The 22186-nt window shown below is 37.9% G+C and overlaps 1 protein-coding gene across 1 annotated transcript in view; it reads left to right on the top strand.

Annotated features, from left to right (window-relative positions):
• The first annotated feature begins 427 nt into the window (after positions 1 to 427).
• Positions 428 to 22186, top strand: part of sptlc1.L (serine palmitoyltransferase, long chain base subunit 1 L homeolog) — a 36829-nt gene continuing 15070 nt past the window's right edge. The window contains 8 exon segments of the mRNA NM_001091494.1: positions 428 to 504; positions 3614 to 3721; positions 5149 to 5243; positions 6229 to 6322; positions 9909 to 9981; positions 13851 to 13983; positions 18462 to 18591; positions 19910 to 19999. Of these exon segments, the coding sequence (NP_001084963.1) occupies positions 451 to 504; positions 3614 to 3721; positions 5149 to 5243; positions 6229 to 6322; positions 9909 to 9981; positions 13851 to 13983; positions 18462 to 18591; positions 19910 to 19999 (777 nt within the window). The 5' untranslated portion in view covers positions 428 to 450.

Genomic DNA, 22186 nt, shown 5'->3' with positions numbered 1-22186 from the left:
AGTAATGAAAGGATTTCCATGCAGTAATGATGTGATCCTAATACAATGTTAAAAAAAATGTGCCTACAAATCCACAAGCAAACTCGCAAATACTGCTTGTAACAACTAGAGGGCGCAATAGGCCACTCTAGGAACTTGTGAGCGTTCCACGCCTTATCATCTACCGTAACCATAGTTACTACAACACACCCTGCCCCGTAAACCATGACTAGCCTCACCCTGAATTCAACTGTTGCTTCACCTCACAATTCATTGGGAGGATAGAGTTCAACCCCGCCTACTGCCAGTTCCTTGCACCCAATTGGATTTCATCTATGACGTTCATAGGAATCCTCCAATCCCCGGGTTTGCGTGGTTTTGCACGCCTCCTCGTTCTTACTGTCACAAGCGAACCAGGAAGTGTTACGGCTTCTCTGCTGTGTGCCGTTCCGGCCTTGACGCCTCCCGAACATGGCGACGAGTCAGCAATGGGTTTTGGTGGAGATGGTGCAGGCGTTTTACGAGGTAGGAATTGCGTGCTCAGTCTACGCTCGTGTACAAGAACGTTCTGTGTGGAGGAGTGGAGCTTTGTGCTGCTTTTGATTCCCTACGCCTTACTTGCACATTGAGAAAGTCCTTCCTTCGAGCTGGTGGGATCGAGGCAGTGACATTTGCTAGGGAGGCTATTATATCAGACTAGTACTAGAGGTCGTACTCTTTATTCTGCCCTAACATGGCGCAGAGGTTAGCACTTGTCCTGGGCTTTACTCTTTCACTATTTCGTCACACTCCCTCCCCACAGAGCCTAGCTGAGATACCTGCAAAAGATAAAAATGTCTTTAGTCACGTGCTTGATCACAACTCCTGAGTCACTCAAAATCGCATTATTTATTGATCACCTAGGGAAATCCAAGTCCAGCATACAGTATGAACATTTGAATAGGTGGGGAAGATTTCTAATAAATGCCCAGATACTGCCTTTTAGCTGCTGCCCAAGTGGACCAGGACCGCCATCAGAAATCACAGGGCCCCATACAACAAAATTTCCTGGGCCCCCTGGGCTGCTCCCACTGCAAGCCCCACCTACAGGTCCGCCCCCCACCACACAATAAAAAAAAAAAAAAAAAAAATTGGTGGCTAGGGTTCCTACATGTTAATAAAAAATAAAAAGATATTGGCGGTCAGGGCCCCCCATAAAAAAACATTTGTGGTCAGGGCCCCCCCATTAAAAAATATTGGTGGCTAGGACCCCACATGAGAAAAAAAAAATTGGTGGCCAGGGTCCCTTAAACATCCATACCTTCCCGAAGTCAGCAGCTCTCAGAAAGATGGGGGGCCCGGCTAATCAAGTAAGTGTGGCGTGGTAGGGCCCCCTACAACTCTCCCCCCTGTCCCCCCCCTGATGGCTGCCCTGGGACCATTCCCCCCTCTCTATGGATTCACCAACATGCCCCATATCAGAAATTGCTTGTTTCATAGTAGATTTCACTTGGAACTTGACTTGTTTACTCAGAGGCTAACACTCATGCAGATTTCAACCAGTTTGTATAAAACATAATGTTTTAAACTCTTTCATTAAATAATGCAGCACATTAAAAGACTAAAACAAATGAGTTATAAGAAATAATGTACATTTGCTGAACTGGAATAATAAAAGAAGAGGCATTTAATATAGTGATTAAAGTACCCCCTATAGTAAAATATAAGAATATTATAAGTTACTGAGGAGTTTCATGATCATATAAAAGCACGAGGCCAAAGGCCAAGTGTTTTTATACAGGTCATGGAACTCTGAGGTAACTTCTAATATCCTCATATTTTTCAACAGGGGGTACTTTATTTATTATAATACACAAGTTTAAGTGAGTCATGTGACAGAAATCACTAAGCTTTGACTAGAACTAATGACATCACTAAGCAACATTTAGAAGGATATCATTTACAGGATATTCATGGCTCTTGTGTGTTATAAGACGTTAAGTAATGAAAAGAAAGAATAACAATAGCTTTATAGCCCCACAGTTCAATAGTTTTTTTGGCAGCCAGGATCAGTCACCCCCCCTTTGTCAGCTGGAAAGAGTCAGAAGAAAAAGGCAATTCAAAAACGATATAAAACAATGAAGACCGATTGCAAAGCTGCTAGCAATAGGACATTCTATAACATGCTAGAAATTAATTATTAGGGCTGAACCACCCCTGTAAAACACAAAGTTCACCCCCTTTAACCCATTTATAGAAGTTTGAATTTGTGATGCTGTGCAAGGATACAAATGTATACAAAGCAATGATCTGCAGTGATCACCTGTGAACTTTTATGTCTAAACCATATCTGCTGAGGATTTCACAATATATAGTCATTTTTTTGAAGACTCTTTTCCTGGATCCAACTGCAAGTCTTTCTACATTCACAGTTCAAAAAATTATTTATTTTTTTGGAATTATCCTGTTCTGGCTGTGAATGTGAGAATTTTTTATGCTGAAAATTTCCCTGCCACACCCCTTTCCACAATGTTGACAGAACATTCACCTTTCTGGCTTCTTGTGGACACCACAAGAGGGTCGCAGGGGTTGATAAAAGGTTGCTGTCAGACAGCAGGCAATACTAGTTTCCCGACTCCCGATTTACTAGTAGTAAACAGTTGTGCTTCTGGTTCTGCTACCACCTTATGTTTACCTTTAAAGTCCAGGCATCAATTCGCTTTGTGTTCTCTACACATAAAGAGCCACATTTTCTGTTACATGAAAAAAACTTTTTATTCGTGCAACAACGGCCGTTTTTTTCACATATCGGAGTGCTGCTGCAATTGTTTATCCACGTGTAGAGAACCTGTGCAGAGAGGAGTTCAGTGTGCACCCGAGACTGCAAACAGTGAGTTGTGTGAGTGTGGCACTTTACCTCTGACTTTGTATACATTTTCTATTAAAGACATTTTTTATGTTATACAGCCATCAGGTATTAGGGCTAGTCCACACGGGGAGATCGGCAGGCGTTTGCGGTCGCGGCGACAAAGCGCCGCGCCAGTCGCCGCGACCGGCGCAGGCGACAGTTTTGTATGGGCGCCTATGTAAAAACGCCTGTGCTAACCACACCAGGCGATGCGCTTTTCAAAAGTCGCCTGAAAAAGCCTGGCGAGGCATTTTCAGGCGACTGTTGAAAAGCGCATCGCCTCGTGTGGTTAGCACAGGCGTTTTTACATAGGCGCCCATACAAAACTGTCGCCTGCGCCGGTCGCGGCGACTGGCGCTGCGCTTTGTCGCCGCGACCGCAAACGCCTGCCGATCTCCCCGTGTGGAATAGCCCTTAGTGGTGGTGTTTTTTTTTTTTAAAGGTAAAACTGGTTCTGTAGACAACATGGCACTGTGTTAATTGTTCCATTAAATACAAAAGTAAAATAAATATGTATATTTAAAGTTACACTTTATTGAAGAGGTAAGCAACTATTTAAGGCCAAGTAAGGGCAGTTAGGATACGAAATGGTGCCTTAAAATTGTTGCTTACTTTTAATTTATTGGAAAGGAAATATTCTAGCATTCATGGCATTTAATGTGTACCGGCAGACCTGAGTCCTGTTACTGTTGTCGCCATAAGGCTGTTTCATCTGATGGTTTTTATTGTTAATGTTTTACTTTTCAGGCACCTGCATACCATTTGATTCTGGAAGGGATTCTGATTTTGTGGATTATCAGACTAATATTTTCCAAGACATACAAATTGCAGGAGCGTTCAGACCTCACAGAGAAGGTGATTCAGAAAAAATTCTTTATAAAATATGTCACAAAGTGTGCTATTTATCATGCGTAAAATGTTTTTTTTAATTAAAAAAAATGGTGTACAGTAGAAGTAGTATTACAATGCTCTTCTCTATCGTAATTTTTAATCATCACAATTTAGCAGGCAGCATACATTTATAAAGTTGTATACTTTGATTAACTCCAGAAATTAACACCATTATTTTGCACGGTCTCAGACCAGGAGTTCAGGAAAAGAAGAAATATGTCCCTAAATCTAAGTCTAATGCATTGTAGAGAATGTTACATATTATAAAGCTACTTCCTATGTTGTAGATCATGCATTTAATCAACGTTTGTATGCGTTGTCTTAATTATATTGAATTGCTTTCTGGGTGTTCAGCTTTTTCACATCCTTGGTCTTGATCATTTTGGCAGTCTCTGCCATTCAGGTGCATATGTCCACAAAGCTAAATCTGCATCAAATCGCTTAGCGCAGGCCCACAAGCCTGAATGGTATCACCCAAAGAATATTGCTCAGTTCTGTTCCAGTCCATTTTTACTGCTTTGTTCTCAAGTTATTGTTTGGTAAATGCATGTCTATATTTGTTGCAATAACTTTGCCACTTATCATTGGGTACTTTAGATCTTGTAGTGTAAGATTTGACAGCTCCCATATGTAAACTGATACATACAAATAAGTGAAGCTATAGATACATTTTTTCAAACCAAACATTTTTATTAATACAGTCAGTTTTCTTTATAATTGATTTTAATTAATAGCTTTGAACAATCTACCTATGGGACAGATGTAGCCCACCAAAAAAAAAACACTGACACCAAAAGGGCTCTATAGAGGTCTCTGGATGATATCGGGATTGTCATATAATTTTAGGAATATCTGATTAATCACATATGCAGGCCACTACACTGAATAGTTGACAGCACTGTTACAGAGAATCACTGACCAAGCCATGTTTTAGGTGCCTTCTGTTTAATAGAATTATGCTGTTATACGAAAAGTATTTGGGCACTGCCTGTTTAACATTCTATTTTAAAGCCAAGAAATATCAAGTTGGAAATTACTTTGCTCCTATATCAGCTTCTAATGAAATGCTTTCCATTAGTTGATAAAACATTGTTGGTGGGATTTACTTGCATTCAGTAAGAACTAGTGAAGTTGGGCACTGATGTTGGGCATTCAGGCCAGGTTCCCAGTTGGCATTCCCCTTTTTCCTATTTTGCAAACTAGATTTAATCTATAGAGGCTCTTTTGTGTATGGGTCCAATGGCAGCAACCTTTGTACCACTTCATCAACATTTGACATTGCACATATCTAGAGCTGTCCATAAAAAGTATAGTATACACTATTTAGTATACACTATTTTCAGAACCAATTACTTCCTTTAAATCTTAAAATTATGTTTTTGCTTTTCCAGGAGAAGGAAGAATTGATTGATGAATGGCGCCCAGAGCCTCTTGTTCCTCCAGTCTCTAAAGATCATCCAGCTCTCAACTATAATATTGTTTCTGGGTAGATTACTTTTATTTATTATTTGTTAATGGATTGTAATTTTATGGTAACTTTATGGTACCATAATATATGGTAACTTTACAGCTGCAGAGGCAGTGTTGGTTAACTGCAATATATATTTTTACTTTGTATTATGTGCAAATACAGTGTCTAGGAATTGGATGTTGCAGTTCATGTAAAATTCATGTGCTTGCTATAGTGATAGTCTTCATGTTTCATGTATATGTAACTCAAATACTTTAAAACTGTGCTCTGTGAAGCAAAATTTCTCTATTCCTATGCCTTGTGCCAGCAATAAGTTTTGTCCAAATTTTATTATGTGGTTTATCTTATTTTGCTGTTGTCTAGGAAAAAGCAGCAGTGAAAGTGCTCCTGTTTCCCTCTTGCTACAGCCAATGTTATTGAATAAGATGCATTGTGTTTCTAGTATAGGCAGCATTGAAAGGTGAACCTCTGCTTAAAGTAAAACTAAACAGTATAGGTTTAGTGCATAAAGCAGCCCATTGTGCTGCTTCAGCTACCTAAACCATTTTCATAAACATATACTTGGTAGTATGTGCCACTTGGTAAAAAGCAAATTGCCGTTTTAAGTAACACCTAGGATGATATGATTCATGGTGCACACAAAAATAAGGCAATTATTACTGATATAAATTCCAGTTTAGTTAGATTTTTTAATAGGCCGCTTAATATGATATAAAATATCCGTTGGTTAAGTATTCATTCTTAAAGTATAGTTTCCCTTTAAGTACTACTGTCACCAGTGGATTGTTGTTTTGCTTTCAGCCTTCGCACCTTGCCTTGTAAAACAGCACAAGGAGGAGCAATTATGCAATTAAACTTTTTCCAAGTGACATAAGTCTTTTTAGACATTTTGTTGCGTGCTGAAGGTGATATAGCACAGGTGACAAAACAATGATTATGTATAACCTCAAAGTTTACAAGTTTAGTAGTCTTACAATATAACTGTTTTCCTCTCCTATAGACCCCCAAGTCACAAGATTGTTGTAAATGGAAAAGAATGCATTAATTTTGCATCGTTTAATTTCCTTGGTCTTCTAGATAATGCGAGAGTTAAGGTGAGTATGTGTTACCATTATATTAAAAAAGATTTGGAAACAGTGCTTTGCTTTGTTTAGTGCTTCGTGCATAAATAAGTACATTTATACTAGAAAGTATAATACAACTGTAGAAAGAAGATATCTGGGCCCAGATCCTTTCCCAGCTCCCCTCACCATGCCTTGCTGTTCCTGGCTTTCAGAAGTGATTATTCCCTTTGATTTTGCTCTAATGGTAGCATTCTGGATAATTCAGGGAAGGATTTGTAACCTAAATGATTTGGGCATTGAGACAGATGTATTGCAATTGGCTGTGTAATATTTAGAAGTTGTTGGATTGTGTGGAAATGTTGCAGCCCAACAGTCAAACAACTGAAGAATGCAGCAGAAAGTAAAACATGTTTGTGGAGGTTTCTAAGAAATCGAACAATAGCTATATCTATAGTAATTTTGGTATTTTGTGGAAAAAAAAACACAAAATGTTAAAACTCCAACTCGGGTTATTTTTAGTTTAGCAACCTCGCATCATAGACATAGATTATCCTCCTGTTTCTTATGGGTTCCCTGTTGTCCCCCTAAAATGGTTGAGTCAAGTGAAGTTGACATGTTTAGGAAACTGATTCTGGGCACCATTTTGGGGAAGGCTTTAGGGAGTACAGGAGATGCTGATATGGCTTGAGTGAAGCGTTGCTATAGGGCCTTTACATTTATAGAACAAGGAAAACCTTATTCAGAAAGGGTGCCAATATGTTGGCTGAACTGGTTTTTCCAGAGCTGCTTGTCATATTCAAAAAAATTGCCAGCCCCTTAATCTTCACAAAAGAAAGGTAAGAAAGTTGGTGGTGTGATGTTGCTGTGTAATCATCCTTGGGCTGGTGTAAAATTTTGAGTTCAGTTCACTGGGGGGGGTATAAGATATTGGCACTCTCTCAGTAAATTATGGCTTTCTTGCGCTTTAAATGATAAGCTTATAAATTGTCTAAAATGCACTTTTTAAAACAGTTACTCTATTTGTGTAAAGGTTTCCAATCCATGATAGACGGTGGCTAAATCCTTTAACTTGGAAAAACTTTTTGGGCCCATATGTCAGAGGCAAGAATGCAGATATCAGCAGCATTGGTTTGGTTATTTATATTTGCCTTCAAATAATTTGCTGATAAAGAAAATTAAGTTAATGGGGAATCATCTGATGTTCCTTTGGTCAGTTCCAAGCAGAACAACATCATGTCACGTTAATCAGGACATCATTTTATTTGTTACTGTAAACAGTCCATCAAAATAACCAGGAGGGGGCACTGTTTCAGATCTAGGTTTAATCTCTTGAACAGCTTGAGAATTGTATAAAATGACTTGCAATTTGCGTAATTATCTATCCCCACACATGGTTATAAAGCACATACTTTCTGTACTGGAATAATGTATTTCTTGCTTCCAACTCCAATTGCAAGAACAAACATAAGAGCCAATAACATCTCAGATCAGGTGGAACCTCTACAGAGGACCGATTCTAATTTAAAGGCAGCTGCTGGCTGTAGAGAGTTGGCGAAAGGTTTTAATGAACAATATTCTTTTTTGCGTGCAATGATGTTGCTTGTCTACAGCTCCCAGATTTCATTTCACTTGATTATGTTCTATTATCCTAATTTGTAGTCCAGCAACAACTGAATTATGTGTGGTTGTGCAGAGCAGCAGTGTTTAGATCCCAGTTGGCTAGGCTTTAGCTTAAGGGTTATCCTATAAAATGGATAAAACAGAATGTGTCTTTCTTCCTATGATTTTTACTAGATTGTGCCAAGGATTTTGATAAAGTGATTAATAAATTTGTTCTGTTTAGAGACTAGTACATGGATAGAAAACCGAAAACGGTTAATCAAGCTTCAGTCATAATCCGTGCATTAGCTGACGGTTTTTATTTTGTTTGAATAAACTATAGATTCTGGCACTGAAGAATCACAAGTTGTTTTTTTTTTTTCTACCTTTGTTCATTCTGAGCAGAGTGGGGTGTTGTGTTTTATGACAATGTGGTTTAGGCAATCTCAAGACTAAGACAAAGTGTGGTGTCCAAATACTGGGCACACATGGGCAGATTAAAGCAACCAATTTGGCCCCTTCAGACAGAAACTTCTCTGGACACGTATCCCCAGCAGAACCCAAACAGATATCTAGCACAAATGAGCCAGATCTCTTTGCGGCAGGTTTGGCAATTCTATTGGACATGTTCCACATTGATGTGTTGCTGCATAGTCTTCTGTTATTATCTGATCATTGGCCCAGGGACCCTACAATCAGATCAGTACAAGGTGGCCAAATCGATCAAAGATCTACCTCATTTGCCGATCTTGCAAGCTTGCGTTGACCATAAAGTGGAAATAAAGAATAATCGCATCGCCATGTTAAAGAGTTAAAAAAGGCATTAGGATGTGCCGTGAACTGAAACAACTCTCATTTATGGGATGGGATAAATGAAGGCAGGGGAAAGGAAACTTTTGAATACAGTGTTTGTGTATCTTGTGACTTTACTTGCACAATTTAATGTGACTGCTGTTTTGGATTTGCACCATGTGATGTATATGTTTTAAGACAGCAGAAGTAATTTGTTAGGCTTAATGGCAATAAATTAGATTTTTAGACATTAAATAAAATGAGTTTAATACTTCTGTGTTGTGCAAAGTGCGGTGCGATTTTTAAAAAAAAATTATTTTTAAAATACATAAACATTTTTAAAATACCATGACACCATTGCCTCTATGATCCTAATAATTGTGCAGTTGTAAGGAATAATGCGCCAATCAAAATCATTGATTCAAATCAGTGAGAAAATGTTGTTTTTTTTATTTATCACTGGAAAACTTATGGGCGATATTCAATTTTAGGAGGAAGAAAAGTTTCTCCTTATCCAGAATGCTTGGGGCCTGGGGCTTTCTGGATTATGGATCTTTCTGTAATTTAAGACTTTAAGACTACTAGAAAATCCTGTAAACTTTAAATAAACCCAATAGGCTGGTTTTGCTTCCAATAAGGATGAATTATATCTTAGTTTGGATCAAGTACAAGGTACTGTTTTATTATTACAGAGAAAAAAGAAATCATTTTAAAAAATGTGGATAATATAGATAAAATGGAGTCTATGGCAGACGGCCTTTCCATGATTCCAAGCTTTCTGTATGTCGGGTTTCCAAATAATGGATCCCATACCTGTACCAGTTTTTCCCATATACTTCAATAAAGTTGGCATACGTTAAGCATGGAGGTACGTTTTTTTTATTAAATTGCATCTGGCTCTATGAGACTATTTGTAGTTGGATAAGGAGATATTCTGCAAAGTGTTTTTCAACATGTACTGTATATTATGGTGCAATGCATGATGGATGTCAAGAATTCAGTGAAGGTTTTGTATGCATGATACTACTCACCTCTAGACCATTTTTATGTTCCATGTATGTTGTTTATATGTATTTGTATAAAAGAACTCGGCAACCATGTATTGCATATTAGAAATCTTTACTTATACAGTTATATTAGCAGATACTACTACTGTAGTCATGAAGGCATGTAGTAGGTGTCATTATTAAGTATACTTCTTATATGATGTCTTCTTGTTTTTAAGAGTGCAGCTCTTGCTTCTCTTAGAAAGTATGGTGTTGGAACCTGCGGACCAAGGGGATTTTATGGTACTTTTGGTAAGTAGCATTTTTAAATTGATTGAGTATTCTTTTATGCTTATGGAACTGCCCGGAAAACAGCAATGGTCAAACAGCCTTGACTGGCTGCAGCCTGTGGTGCTACTATATAGCCACACATGACCTACTTGGGATTTCTATGTGTACTCCATATTCTTTATTTTCAGTATTCTGAAAAGATCAACACAATCTGAAGCACAAAGTATCTGCTTTCACTTAAAGTAGAAGATTTAGTGCTGGTCCCTATTTGGGAGGGTATTTTGGGGATACATTTGAAAGAATGTCGGTGCAGTTAAAGAATATATGGAGGCTGCATTTTGGGTCTTGATGTGGTGCATTTTCCATTGTCCAATGATGCAGTGTAGTTTCTCAATCCTTCACAAGAGGGAGCTGCAAAATATATTTTCTGTTACCTTTTCCAATCTTGCCGTGAATGTATCTAATGATCAACTTGCACAGTAGAGAGAGAGATTTTCTTTAACGAATTAAAGTGCAGCATTTCACATTGTTTCTGTCTTAATTAGTACCTTTATTAAGGATACCATTTTGTTAATTCGACAATGAAATAGCCTTCCCTTTGTGTGAAAAAGGCAACATTACATAATAGTCCAACATGTTTCATAGGTGTTCCTAGTCCCAGTACTGTTTGTAATTTTACAGTCAAGTTATACACATTAATAGTTTTTATTAAAATAAAAAACAACTCCAAGGTAAATCTCAGTTGAGCCCCTTCAAATTAACTCATTTGAGTTTGTGCAGCCAGAACTCTTTACATGTCTACAATTGCGTCCCCACTCGAATTTGCAATAACATAATTTGTCGGCATACATTTGAACACCACTGCATTGTGTTGGAACTGCCCAGTTTTTAGTCACATGCTCATAGGCATTATCTTGTTTTTTATCATCTGCATTTTTTTATGCTGTCAGCTGTTTCTAGGTCTTAAATGAATTCTGTCATGATTTTTATGGTGTAGTTTTTATTTCTAATTTACACTGTTTACACTGCAAATAATACAATATACAATTTCCTTCCTGAACCAATAAGTGTTTTTTTTAGTTGTAATACTGATGTGTAGGCAGCCATCACAGGTCATTTTGTCTGGTCATGTGCTTTCAGAAAGAGCTAGCACTTTAGGATGGAACTGCTTTCTGGTAGGCCAATTGGACCTGGATTTTACTATTGAGTGCTGTTCTTAGATCTACCAGGGAGCTGTTATCTTGTCTTAGGGAGCCACTACCTGGTTACGTTCCCATTGTTCTGTTGTTAGGCTGGGGGGGGGGGGTGATATCACTCCAACTTGCATTACATCAGTAAAGAGTGAAAAATGGATTTCAGTGCAGAATTCTGCTGGAGCAGCACTATTAACGGGTGCATTTTGAAAAAACGTATCTCTTTAAAGGGGAAGTAAAGTATAAAATAGAATAAGGCTAGAAATGCTGTATTTTGTATACTAAACATAAACATGAACTTACTGCACCACAAGCCTAATTAATGATTTATGTTTTCAAAATTGGCCACAGAGGTCACCATCTTCTAACTTTGTTAAACATCTTTGCAAGACCAAGACTGTGCACATGCTCAGTGTGGTCTGGGCTGCTTAGGGATTGTCCTAAATTATCAAAACAGCACAAGTAAAATAATATCTGCCAGAAGCCGATACAGCCAGTCATGTGTTGTCATGTAATCTAATGTGGATTTTATAGTTTTTGTATTGTTTAATACAAACTCTGCCAAACCAGTGGCTGCAGCAAAATAATCCTCCAAATAGGATCCTAGTTTATCTGTTTAAATCTGCCTCCATCATCTTTGTCCCTGCAGCTGGAGTTGGAAACAATAAAGGGGGTGCAAAGGCAAAAATAAAATCCAATACAAATCTCTATACAGTCGCCAACTGCTCTACAGGGAAACAAACAAAGCTGCTTGGGAAGTAAGGTGGGGGCTCCTCCTGCTGTTCATAAGTATGATTGTTTGCCTGCAGAGCAGTTAGGGACCATCTGACAATTCCTATCCACAGCAGTAAATGAAGGGAGAATTTCACTGTATACAGTCAGGTTTCTTATAAAAACGGTACACATTTTTTTAATTAAAGTATATTGAATATAGGTTGCTTTTTCATTAAAAAAAGTAAAAATGGGATTTTATGTTTTTTGCCTTTACATGCCCTTTAAGCAGCAAATATTATTTATTATTGCCATAATAAAGTTGTCAATGTTAACCAAATAATAAAAAGTCACTAATCCGATTTGCTGTAAGGGGCACTTTTTGTTTAGTTCCCCAAAACAGAATGAGCTGCCAAATTAAACAAAAGTTTTTATCTACAAAAATGTCCTTTGAACAAAGCTCAGAGACTATATATTTCTACGTTTACGTGTTCCCAAAACATTGGTTCGGATCTGTTAGACAGATTGCTGTGGAATTATGCTGTTATCAGACATTTCTATAACTTGGTAGAGAACTGTCCAATGGTAATGTTATTTCCTTCTATGTACATATGGTAAGGCTTATACTTTGTTTTTGGAGGATGGTCATTTGTCTAAAATCTGGTTGCAATTACTCTCTTCATATCTTATCAAAGACAGATTTGCTGAGTAAAAATACAATAAGATGTGTTCATTTGAAAAACGACATTTTTTATTAATCCACAGCCACTATTTTTTTTCTTCGGTAAAAATGGTTTGCGAATTAATATACAATGCCCCCAGACATTATGAAAATTATAGAGGTTTTTATGTCGACATATAGATAAAGATAAGTGTTTATGGGCACAATACCTACTTATAAATGACATTATTTGTCTGTATGTTGTAGAGATCCCTAAATAACATCTAATAGTATCTAAATATTTATTGTGTCTGTGACTTCAGTGTAAAGTAGCTAAAGCACGTATGTGTTTATTGAAAAAAATTGTATATTTCCTTTCATTGCTTTACTGTATAGTACAGTGTCTTGCACTGTTGATCTCATTGTTTTGTTTTTACTAAGGGTCATTGTGAGTCATTCTAATTGTACAGGTATGGGATCCGTTGTCCGGAAACCCATTATCCAGAAAGCTCTGAATTTCAGAAAGGCCGTCTCCCATAGACTCTATTTTATCCAAATAAGCCAAATTTTAAAAAATGGTTTCCTTTTTCTCTGTAATAATAAAACAGTACTTTGTACTTGATCCAAACTAAGATATCATTAATCCTTATTGGAAGCCAAACCAGCCTATTGGGTTTGTTTAATATTTGCATGACTTTCTAGTAGACTTAAGGTATGAAGATCCAAATTACGGAAAGATCAGTTATCCGGAAAACCCCAGGTCCCGAGCGTTCTGGATAATAGGTCCCTTACCTTGTAATTTCCTTATTGAATAGCAGGGGTTGCTGGGTTAATGTAGCCATGCGCTCGGCAATATGTTTAAGCAGTTTGGCCAAATTTCGTCTTTTCATCGTTTTGTATGGAGCACCAAGAAAGGTATATTTGATGTAGACTTTTCTGAGATCCTGTTTAATTTCAGTCTGACAGAAAATCCAGCGGATGCAGGAATCTGCTTTTCTCCACCTAAGACTCCCATTGCCACAATGCTGTGCATTTTTTCTGTAGTCTGATAAACTAAAAACAAAATATGAAAGGACAGAAACTGATTTTAATTGCAATTTTATTTACAAATAACTTGAAAATCATTTGCAAATATACACTGGATTTTGTTCGGACGGGATTAAGAAAGATTACTCCAAATTATAGATTTATTTAAAGGTGAACTGTAACAATGTAAGTAGATCCTATACCCTATTTGTAACACCACATTTATCTTATGACCTTCGTTTTGCTTTTGTGATCCAACTATCAAGCCATTTTTTGTGTTCTTTTTCTCATTTAAACAGATGTGCATTTAGAACTGGAAGAAAGATTGGCAAAATTTATGAAGACCGAAGAAGCTATAATTTATTCCTATGGGTTTGCAACTGTTGCTAGTGCAATCCCAGCATATTCCAAAAGAGGAGACATTGTGTTTGCGTAAGTCCTTATTGTTGTTTCATGCGCTCCATAGCTGTTTAGTATATTATTGAAATGGTCACCTTTTTAAGGGGTTATTTATCAAAGGTCGAGCTGATTTCTACCCTAAAAGGCCAGTAAAAACTGTTGAGGAAATGTAGAAGTCAATGTCACAGGTCCATGAACCATTTGGAGAGGTTTGTAGCATTCATTATGTTCAGGTTTTTTTGGTGTGTTTCGCTCGAAAACTCAATTAATTCAAGTTTTCAGGTTCTTCACCCCAAATTCACTGATTTGAGTTTTTTGCATTCGTGTTTTTTCTTAAATCAGAAAACATTGCAGTTGTGAGTTCATTCGAGGTACAAAAAACCTCTCAAACCTCTAAAAATCAGCCTTTGATAAATAACCCCCTTAATCTTCACTTTAAGTGCTTTAAAAAAGGGATGCTGAATCCAGTATTTGGGCAGGATTCGGCCGAATCCTCGTGCCTGGCCGAACTGAATCCTTAAAATCATGTGACTTTTTGTCACAAAACAATGAAGTTTTTCCCCTCCCCATCCTCATTTGCATATGCAAATTAGTGTTCAGGTTAGGCATTCTTCACGAAGGTTTCGGGGTTCAGCCGAATCCAAAATAGTGGAATTGGTGCATCCCTATTGATTCCCCCATTATTAGAAATCTGCATAATGAAACTTTGTCATTATCTGCATTTCTCAGGCACCTAGTCTCTATTTTAGACATATCTTCTTTGTCGCTATTATAAATCTATGCCTTCCATTATTTTTACAAATGAATATCTATCATATTCATTATTAGCACTTTATCTCCTCTATCGTGTTTCAAAGTTTCCCTTGATCTACAACTGTAGAATTAGTCATTATACCTTAAAATTTTACTTTGCTTTCTATTATTCAGACAGCATATTCAGGCAAAGGTAACTTATGTCTTATGGATAGTTAAAGGAGAACTAAATTCCCCCAAATCAGAAAAGTCCCATCTACTACCCTAGAAGATAGTTTCGACCTGCATAGTTCATTAGTCCAGAAAGTGTCACTGAACAGCATGCTCACTTATGCAGCGGAGCTCATGGGCTCCATTTCTGGATCTTTGATCTTCTTCTGTAAGGGACTGCCGTATTTGACGCATGCACAGTTGGAGCAGTTCTGTATTTGTACCAACTACGCATGCGCAAAAAGTTTTGTGAATTGTTGAGGGGAAGGAAGAGGTTCCGAAAATCTGGAAGATGGTGCCCATGAGCTTTGCTGTGCTACTCTGTGTAAATAAGTGAGCATACTGTTCAGGGACACTTTCTGTAATAATGAACTTTGCAGGAAGGGGGACTATCTAGAGTAGTAGATGGGGCTTTTCTTATTGGGGGAGGTTTAGTTCTCCTTTTAGTGTAACTAAATCATCTAACGTCTGTATTCTTCCAGATTTACTCAATGCCTTTTTCATCATGAACTGTTGAAATCTAGAATAGTGAAGCCATTGTAATACTCCCTTAATTGTACACTTCTGCAACAATAATACATATAGGTGCATGAGGTGCTATTGAGTGGTTGGGCATTTTTATACTTTAGTTACCTTTTTGAAAAAAAGAAATCTGGTTTCATGTATCTTGGCTACATCAAGGCCATTATTGTCTGTACTTGCGTCTTGGAGCCAAAGACATTTTCTCCTACTGTAAAAATACTGGAGTGAAACTCTCTTCATCTCTAAACAGTCAATTTATCTTAAAAGCATTATTTCCGATCAACTTCTGTGTTCCTCATCAAGGCATTTTGAATAAATCCAAGTGAAGTAAATTTAATTTTTGCCATATACAAACCAGGAAATGTCTGATTGAATCCACAGCTTTCTCGTACTACTTTAATTTACATTTTGGCAGAAAACAAATGTGATTGTTTCTGGCTTTGCACTGTTTGTAATGTGACCAGATGTCTTGGAAAAACCTAACAAACTTGAGTATGTTCTATATTCAGTGGTGTGAAAAACTATTTGCCCCCTTCCTGATTTCTTATTCTTTTGCATGTTTGTCACACAAAATGTTTCTGATCATCAAACACATTTAACTATTAGTCAAAGATAACACAAGTAAACACAAAATGCAGTTTTTAAATGAGGGTTTTTATTATTTAGGGAGAAAAGAAATCCAAACCTGTGTGAAAAAGTAATTGCCCCTTGAACCTAATAACTGGTTGGGCCACCCTTAGCAGCAATAACTGCAATCAAGCGTTTGCGATAACTTGCAACGAGTCTTTTACAGCGCTCTGGAAGAATTTTGGCCCACTCATCTTTGCAGAATTGTTGTAATTCAGCTTTATTTGAGGGTTTTCTAGCATGAACCGCCTTTTTAAGGTCATGCCACAACATCTCAATAGGATTCAGGTCAGGACTTTGACTAGGCCACTCCAAAGTCTTCATTTTGTTTTTCTTCAGCCATTCAGAGGTGGATTTGCTGGTGTGTTTTGGGTCATTGTCCTGCTTCAGCTTGAGTTGACGAACAGATGGCCGGACATTCTCCTTCAGGATTTTTTGGTAGACAGTAGAATTCATGGTTCCATCTATCACAGCAAGTCTTCCAGGTCCTGAAGCAGCAAAACAACCCCAGACCATCACACTACCACCACCATATTTTACTGTTGGTATGATGTTCTTTTTCTGAAATGCTGTGTTACTTTTACGCCAGATGTAACGGGACGCGCACCTTCCAAAAAGTTCAACTTTTGTCTCGTCGGTCCACAAGGTATTTTCCCAAAAGTCTTGGCAATCATTGAGATGTTTTTAGCAAAATTGAGACGAGCCTTAATGTTCTTTTTGCTTAAAAGTGGTTTGCGCCTTGGAAATCTGCCATGCAGGCCGTTTTTGCCCAGTCTCTTTCTTATGGTGGAGTCATGAACACTGACCTTAATTGAGGCAAGTGAGGCCTGCAGTTCTTTAGATGTTGTCCTGGGGTCTTTTGTGGCCTCTCGGATGAGTTGTCTCTGCGCTCTTGGGGTTATTTTAGTCGGCGGCCACTCCTGGGAAGGTTCACCACTGTTCCATGTTTTTGCCATTTGTGGATAATGGCTCTCACTGTGGTTCGCTGGAGTCCCAAAGCTTTAGAAATGGCTTTATAACCTTTACCAGACTGATAGATCTCAATTACTTTTGTTCTCATTTGTTCCTGAATTTCTTTGGATCTTGGCATGATGTCTAGCTTTTGAGGTGCTTTTGGTCTACTTCTCTGTGTCAGGTAGCTCCTATTTAAGTGATTTCTTGATTGAAACAGGTGTGGCAGTAATCAGGCCTGAGGGTGAGTACAGAAATTGAACTCAGGTGTGATAAACCACAGTTAAGTTATTTTTTAACAAGGGGGGCAATCACTTTTTCACACAGGCCCATGTAGATTTGGAGTTTTTTTTCTCCCTTAATAACCTTCATTTAAAAACTGCATTTTGTGTTCAATTATGTTATCTTTGACTAATAGTTAACGGTTTGATGAGCAGAAACATTTGTGTGACAAACATGCAAAAGAATAAGAAATCAGCAAGGGGGCAAATAGTTTTTCACACCACTGTGTGTGTGTGTGTGTGTGTGTGTATATATATATATATGTATGTATGTATGTATGTATGTATGTATGTATGTATGTATGTGTATGTATATATGTATGTGTATGTATATATGTATGTGTATATATATATGTGTATATATATATGTGTATATATATATGTGTATATATATATATATATATATATATATATATATATATATATATATATATATATATATATATATATATTCAACTACAAGAGGTCCTCTGCACATACACACACACACACACATACACACGCACATTAACCTTTTATTGACACTCTCTAATTAACATTAGTGTAGGACACAATGTAACTGTATTAAAAGTTACCAAGGAAAAACTTGACCATATACAAAGGCATCAGCAAAACAGCCTTAAAAGTGTAATTTTGTAGCAGATAAAGCAAAGACAAAACACTGCATATACAGATAACAAAGGAAGTAGGACACTGGACACAAACTGTACTGCAAACTGCATAATGTACCCCCTACTTAAATTTATATAGGTATTAGTAGTCACCTTGGAGTTATGTGACCTTAAAATAGCACTCTACCTGTGTGGCCTTGTGCATTTATATGGTCACATAACTCCTCTGTGACTTATAATATCTTTATAAATTACAGTAGGAGGTACATTATACCACTAATAAAGACGACCTCTGCTTTCTTTGATTAAACATATACAATGGGTTTGTTCACCTTTGAATGCCCTGTTCTAAGCAACTTTTTAAAAGTGTTTTTTGAATTATCTTCTTCTGCCTCTTTCCAAATATCACACTGGAGCTGCTGAACAAAAAGCATAATAATTTATAAAAAAAAAACAATTAAAACTCATTGCAAATGATCTTAGAAAATTAATCTTTACATTGTAATAAAGTTAACGACTTGCCACTTATATGCAAACTTTTGTATGCTGTCTGCAGGGATGAGGCTGCATGTTTTGCTATTCAAAAAGGGTTGCAAGCATCACGAAGCAGTATCAAGTACTTTAAACACAATGATATGGATGACTTAGAGAGATTACTAAAGGAGCAGGAGCTGGAAGATCAAAAGGTAAATCTAAACACTACTAAATATCTGTGGGAAAAGAATTTCAGCACATGCGCAGTCCGGTCCCGAACCACTGTACGTGCGCCGAAGGAGCATGCGCAGTTGTTCAAGACCGGAAATTTACTCCGACTGCGCATGTGCTGAAATTCCATCACTGCATGAAGATTACCGGAGAAGAAGATGGCTGCCATGAACTCTGAGGCCAGAATCTGCATGGAGGAGTGAGTAAAAAATTAGGGGCATTTGCCCGGGGGGCAGGTAGGCTGGGGGGAGGAGGGAAGGGGGGGTCTACCCAGGGTGGGGGGAGGGTTTTTTTAAACTACGGATTGAATTCTCCTTTAACTCTGAAAATCTGGAAATCTGGTTGGCTGATGGCCTCTGTCTGGATATGAATAAGGTCAGTCTGGAGTAGGTTGAGGCCACACATCTTAAATCAGAGAACTGTGTTCCGTGTTGATAATGTAAGTAAGAAGTAAGCGTAGAGGTGGGCAGTAGATTGACTAAATGAGTACTGTTTACTGCTACGTTGTTTAAGTTGGGATCCAGTTTGGTTTGTAAGCTATATTACTGTTATTAATGGCATGCATTTTTTTTTTATAAACTACCATCTTTGAATGTGAATATACTCCTGTATTATTAAATGTAGTTGTTTGGTTTTTGAATTAATGTATATATATATTGATGGTCAAGCAAATGTGATCTGAGGCATCAAGGAAAATTCTTATTTAACTACTTAATACTTAAAATGTGGCTGTATTATCTCATCAGGCCAATAAAACATAAAGTCACAACATATTTCCCTACAAAGTCAGCCTCTTTTAATGTGTTGTAACAAATTACATACTAATGTAACTGAAGGATTTAATGTGCACAGCTCTAGTAAAGAAGCAAATTCTTTCACCAGTTATATGACTCCAGTGCAACGTTTAAATCCCAGCCTGCCAAAAAAAAATTAAATTTGCAATATACAGAATGAATAATAGTGCTATTTTTTCTGGTATCTGTTAGCGTGTTATATTATTTCAAGTAAATATTTTTGTTTAATTGATTTCTAGCAGTGTACAAAACTTTGGTGGCTGTTATCTCTTCTTTTCTGGGTGTGATGCCAATACTAAATTAACATTTTATAGCTCCTGAAATGCGCATATTATAGGTTCAAAAGCTCCATTAATGGGGCATGTGGTGTGGGTGCTGGATGCTCAAGCCAAAAGAGTTTTATGAGCACAAAGGGAAGTGACCAGTTAGGAGAGTTTTAGTGCTTTATTTTCTGATGAAATCCCCAAAGAATGTGTAACTATGTTTATCATTTTTCGTTCATTAGAATCCCCGAAAAGCTTGTGTGACAAGGAGATTTATTGTTGCAGAAGGATTGTATATGAATACTGGTGATATTTGTCCTCTTCCTAAACTGGTAAGTGCCTTGTGAACTGCAGAATTCCACCAGCATTTACATTCCCTCATGTTGAAAATGTTACGTACATATAGACAAAAGCTCAAATGTAGCTGCACAGTATATAGAACAATAGAGAGACCTAATGGAAAAAAATGTTCATATTTCAGAGTAACTTAATCATGAAGTTGGTGTTCTGTTTCATTCTGAAGCAGAGATGCTGAATAACAAAGGTTTGCATTTACAACTATTATAAGCAAAACCAAACAGCTGCTGTTAGTGACCCCTGCAGCTGGTCAAATTGCTACCTATACAGGTGGGAAGTAGCCAATCTGCCACAGCACAGCAGTTATTGTATCCAGTTAATTTATATATATTATGTTAAAGGCTTCTGAAAAGGATTACTTTAGAATTAAGTTTCTTAAGCAACTTAATATATTATTATATGTTAATAAATGTTTTAGTGATGCTAAATTGTTGGTCCCCTCCTCCTTGCTTCTTCCCTAATTATTTTAGACCTTCTTCCATTCCTTCTCCCATCTCCATACTTTCTTATCCACGTCCCTGCACATTTCCAAATCTCTGTTCTCTGATGTTTCCTTTCTATCTCAGTCCTTCCCCATCTCTGTGCCTTCTTCCACTCTTCACAATTTCTGTGATCTCTCTACTATCTGCTCCTACCCTGATGTTTTATGAGACATTTATGGCATGTACCAAAATTACAAAAAAAATTGTATCATGAGAAACAGTCGCGTGGTTAAGCCTACCAACAGACATAGATGGACCTTTAACAGGATGTGTGCTAAAAATCCATATGCGATCAGTGGCTATCACACACCACCACACAACTCAATAAGCATTTTGTAATTCAGTCTAAACAAAACACATACATTGTAGAATTTATGGAATTGATGTTTATGGTAAACTTCCATCTAAATAGAGACACAAAAACGCAAAACAGTCCCCTCAAATGTTAAAAATTTGTGATCATTGCTCTGGCAAGTAAAATTATGGCTGTGGAATATGAAACTATGTTAGACCATCTGCCTGCAAACATTGAAGCTTTAAGATGCCATTTTACTCTAGGTCGGTGCTATCCAACTTCTGTGGTAACGACTCGAGGGCCAGAATTTATCAGGCATACATGGTGAAGGGCCGATAATGGAAGCCAGTGTTAGCCACTTGCCTTTTTATACCATGCCCACTTTAAACCACACCCATATCATGACAAGAATGTTAAGACATTAATGGTGATAGCACAGCAAAGAACAAAACAAATGGTTGGTGCTCACTTCAGGGATATCACTCATCCCTTATGTGAAAAAGTTTGTCGTATTAACACATACAGTACCCTTGTATCCATATGCCTCCTCCTCAGCACCAGACCAGGCGCACTAGGCATGGCCCTAGGCCTAGGCACATGCACAAATGGGCACGAGCGCACAGTCCCTCACAGCCTGGCAGAGAAGAGACTGGACTATGGGTAGAAAGCAGAGAAGGTATGTGCCTGGCGCCCTCCCCAGCTTTGTGCCCTAGGTATGTGCCTACTCTGCCTGCCATGCTCCTCCTCTCCTGTAGATATCACAGACCATGATTAAGCACCTTAAAGGCCCCAAATGCTATCAAACATCCTAAAACAAACCCCTACCAGACTCACCTGCATAGGGCAGGCAGAGAACGGTACACACAAAGCAGCATAGGGCAGGCATAGTACGGCACATACAGGTAGCATCGGACAGGCAGAGTATGGCACACACAGGGAGCATAGGGCAGGCAGAGTATGACACACACAGGGAGCATAGGGCAGGCAGAGTATGGAACACACAGGGAGCATAGGGAATGTAGAATAGAGCAGGAGACGGGAAAACTGATCAGACCCACTCTAAAATGAAAACTGTACTACATACAGCTACACAATGCTGGTGCTCCTCCAGCAGCTTGTATGAGGTGTGAACAATGTGGGCACTTTCAGTCTGTCTCTGCGAAGTGAACAGTACAGGGCTTTACGGGTGTGAAAAATGCAGGAGGATTACAGTTGTGAACAATAAAGGAGTTTCCAGTCGGAATTTGAGGTGTAAACAATAAAACTGCCAGTTAATCTATGTAGTGATACCTTTTAAATCTTAAACAAGGTAAGCAGTCACAGCAGCAAGACTTTCATAGGCGGGACACCAGTTTGACAGCACTGCTCTAGGTCAATTACAACTG

The sequence above is a fragment of the Xenopus laevis genome, chromosome 1L (assembly GCF_017654675.1).
Source record: "Xenopus laevis strain J_2021 chromosome 1L, Xenopus_laevis_v10.1, whole genome shotgun sequence".
Classification (NCBI taxonomy): Eukaryota; Metazoa; Chordata; class Amphibia; order Anura; family Pipidae; genus Xenopus; species Xenopus laevis.
Note: the sequence above shows the minus strand (reverse complement) of the source record. Positions and strands in the feature narration are given on the sequence as shown.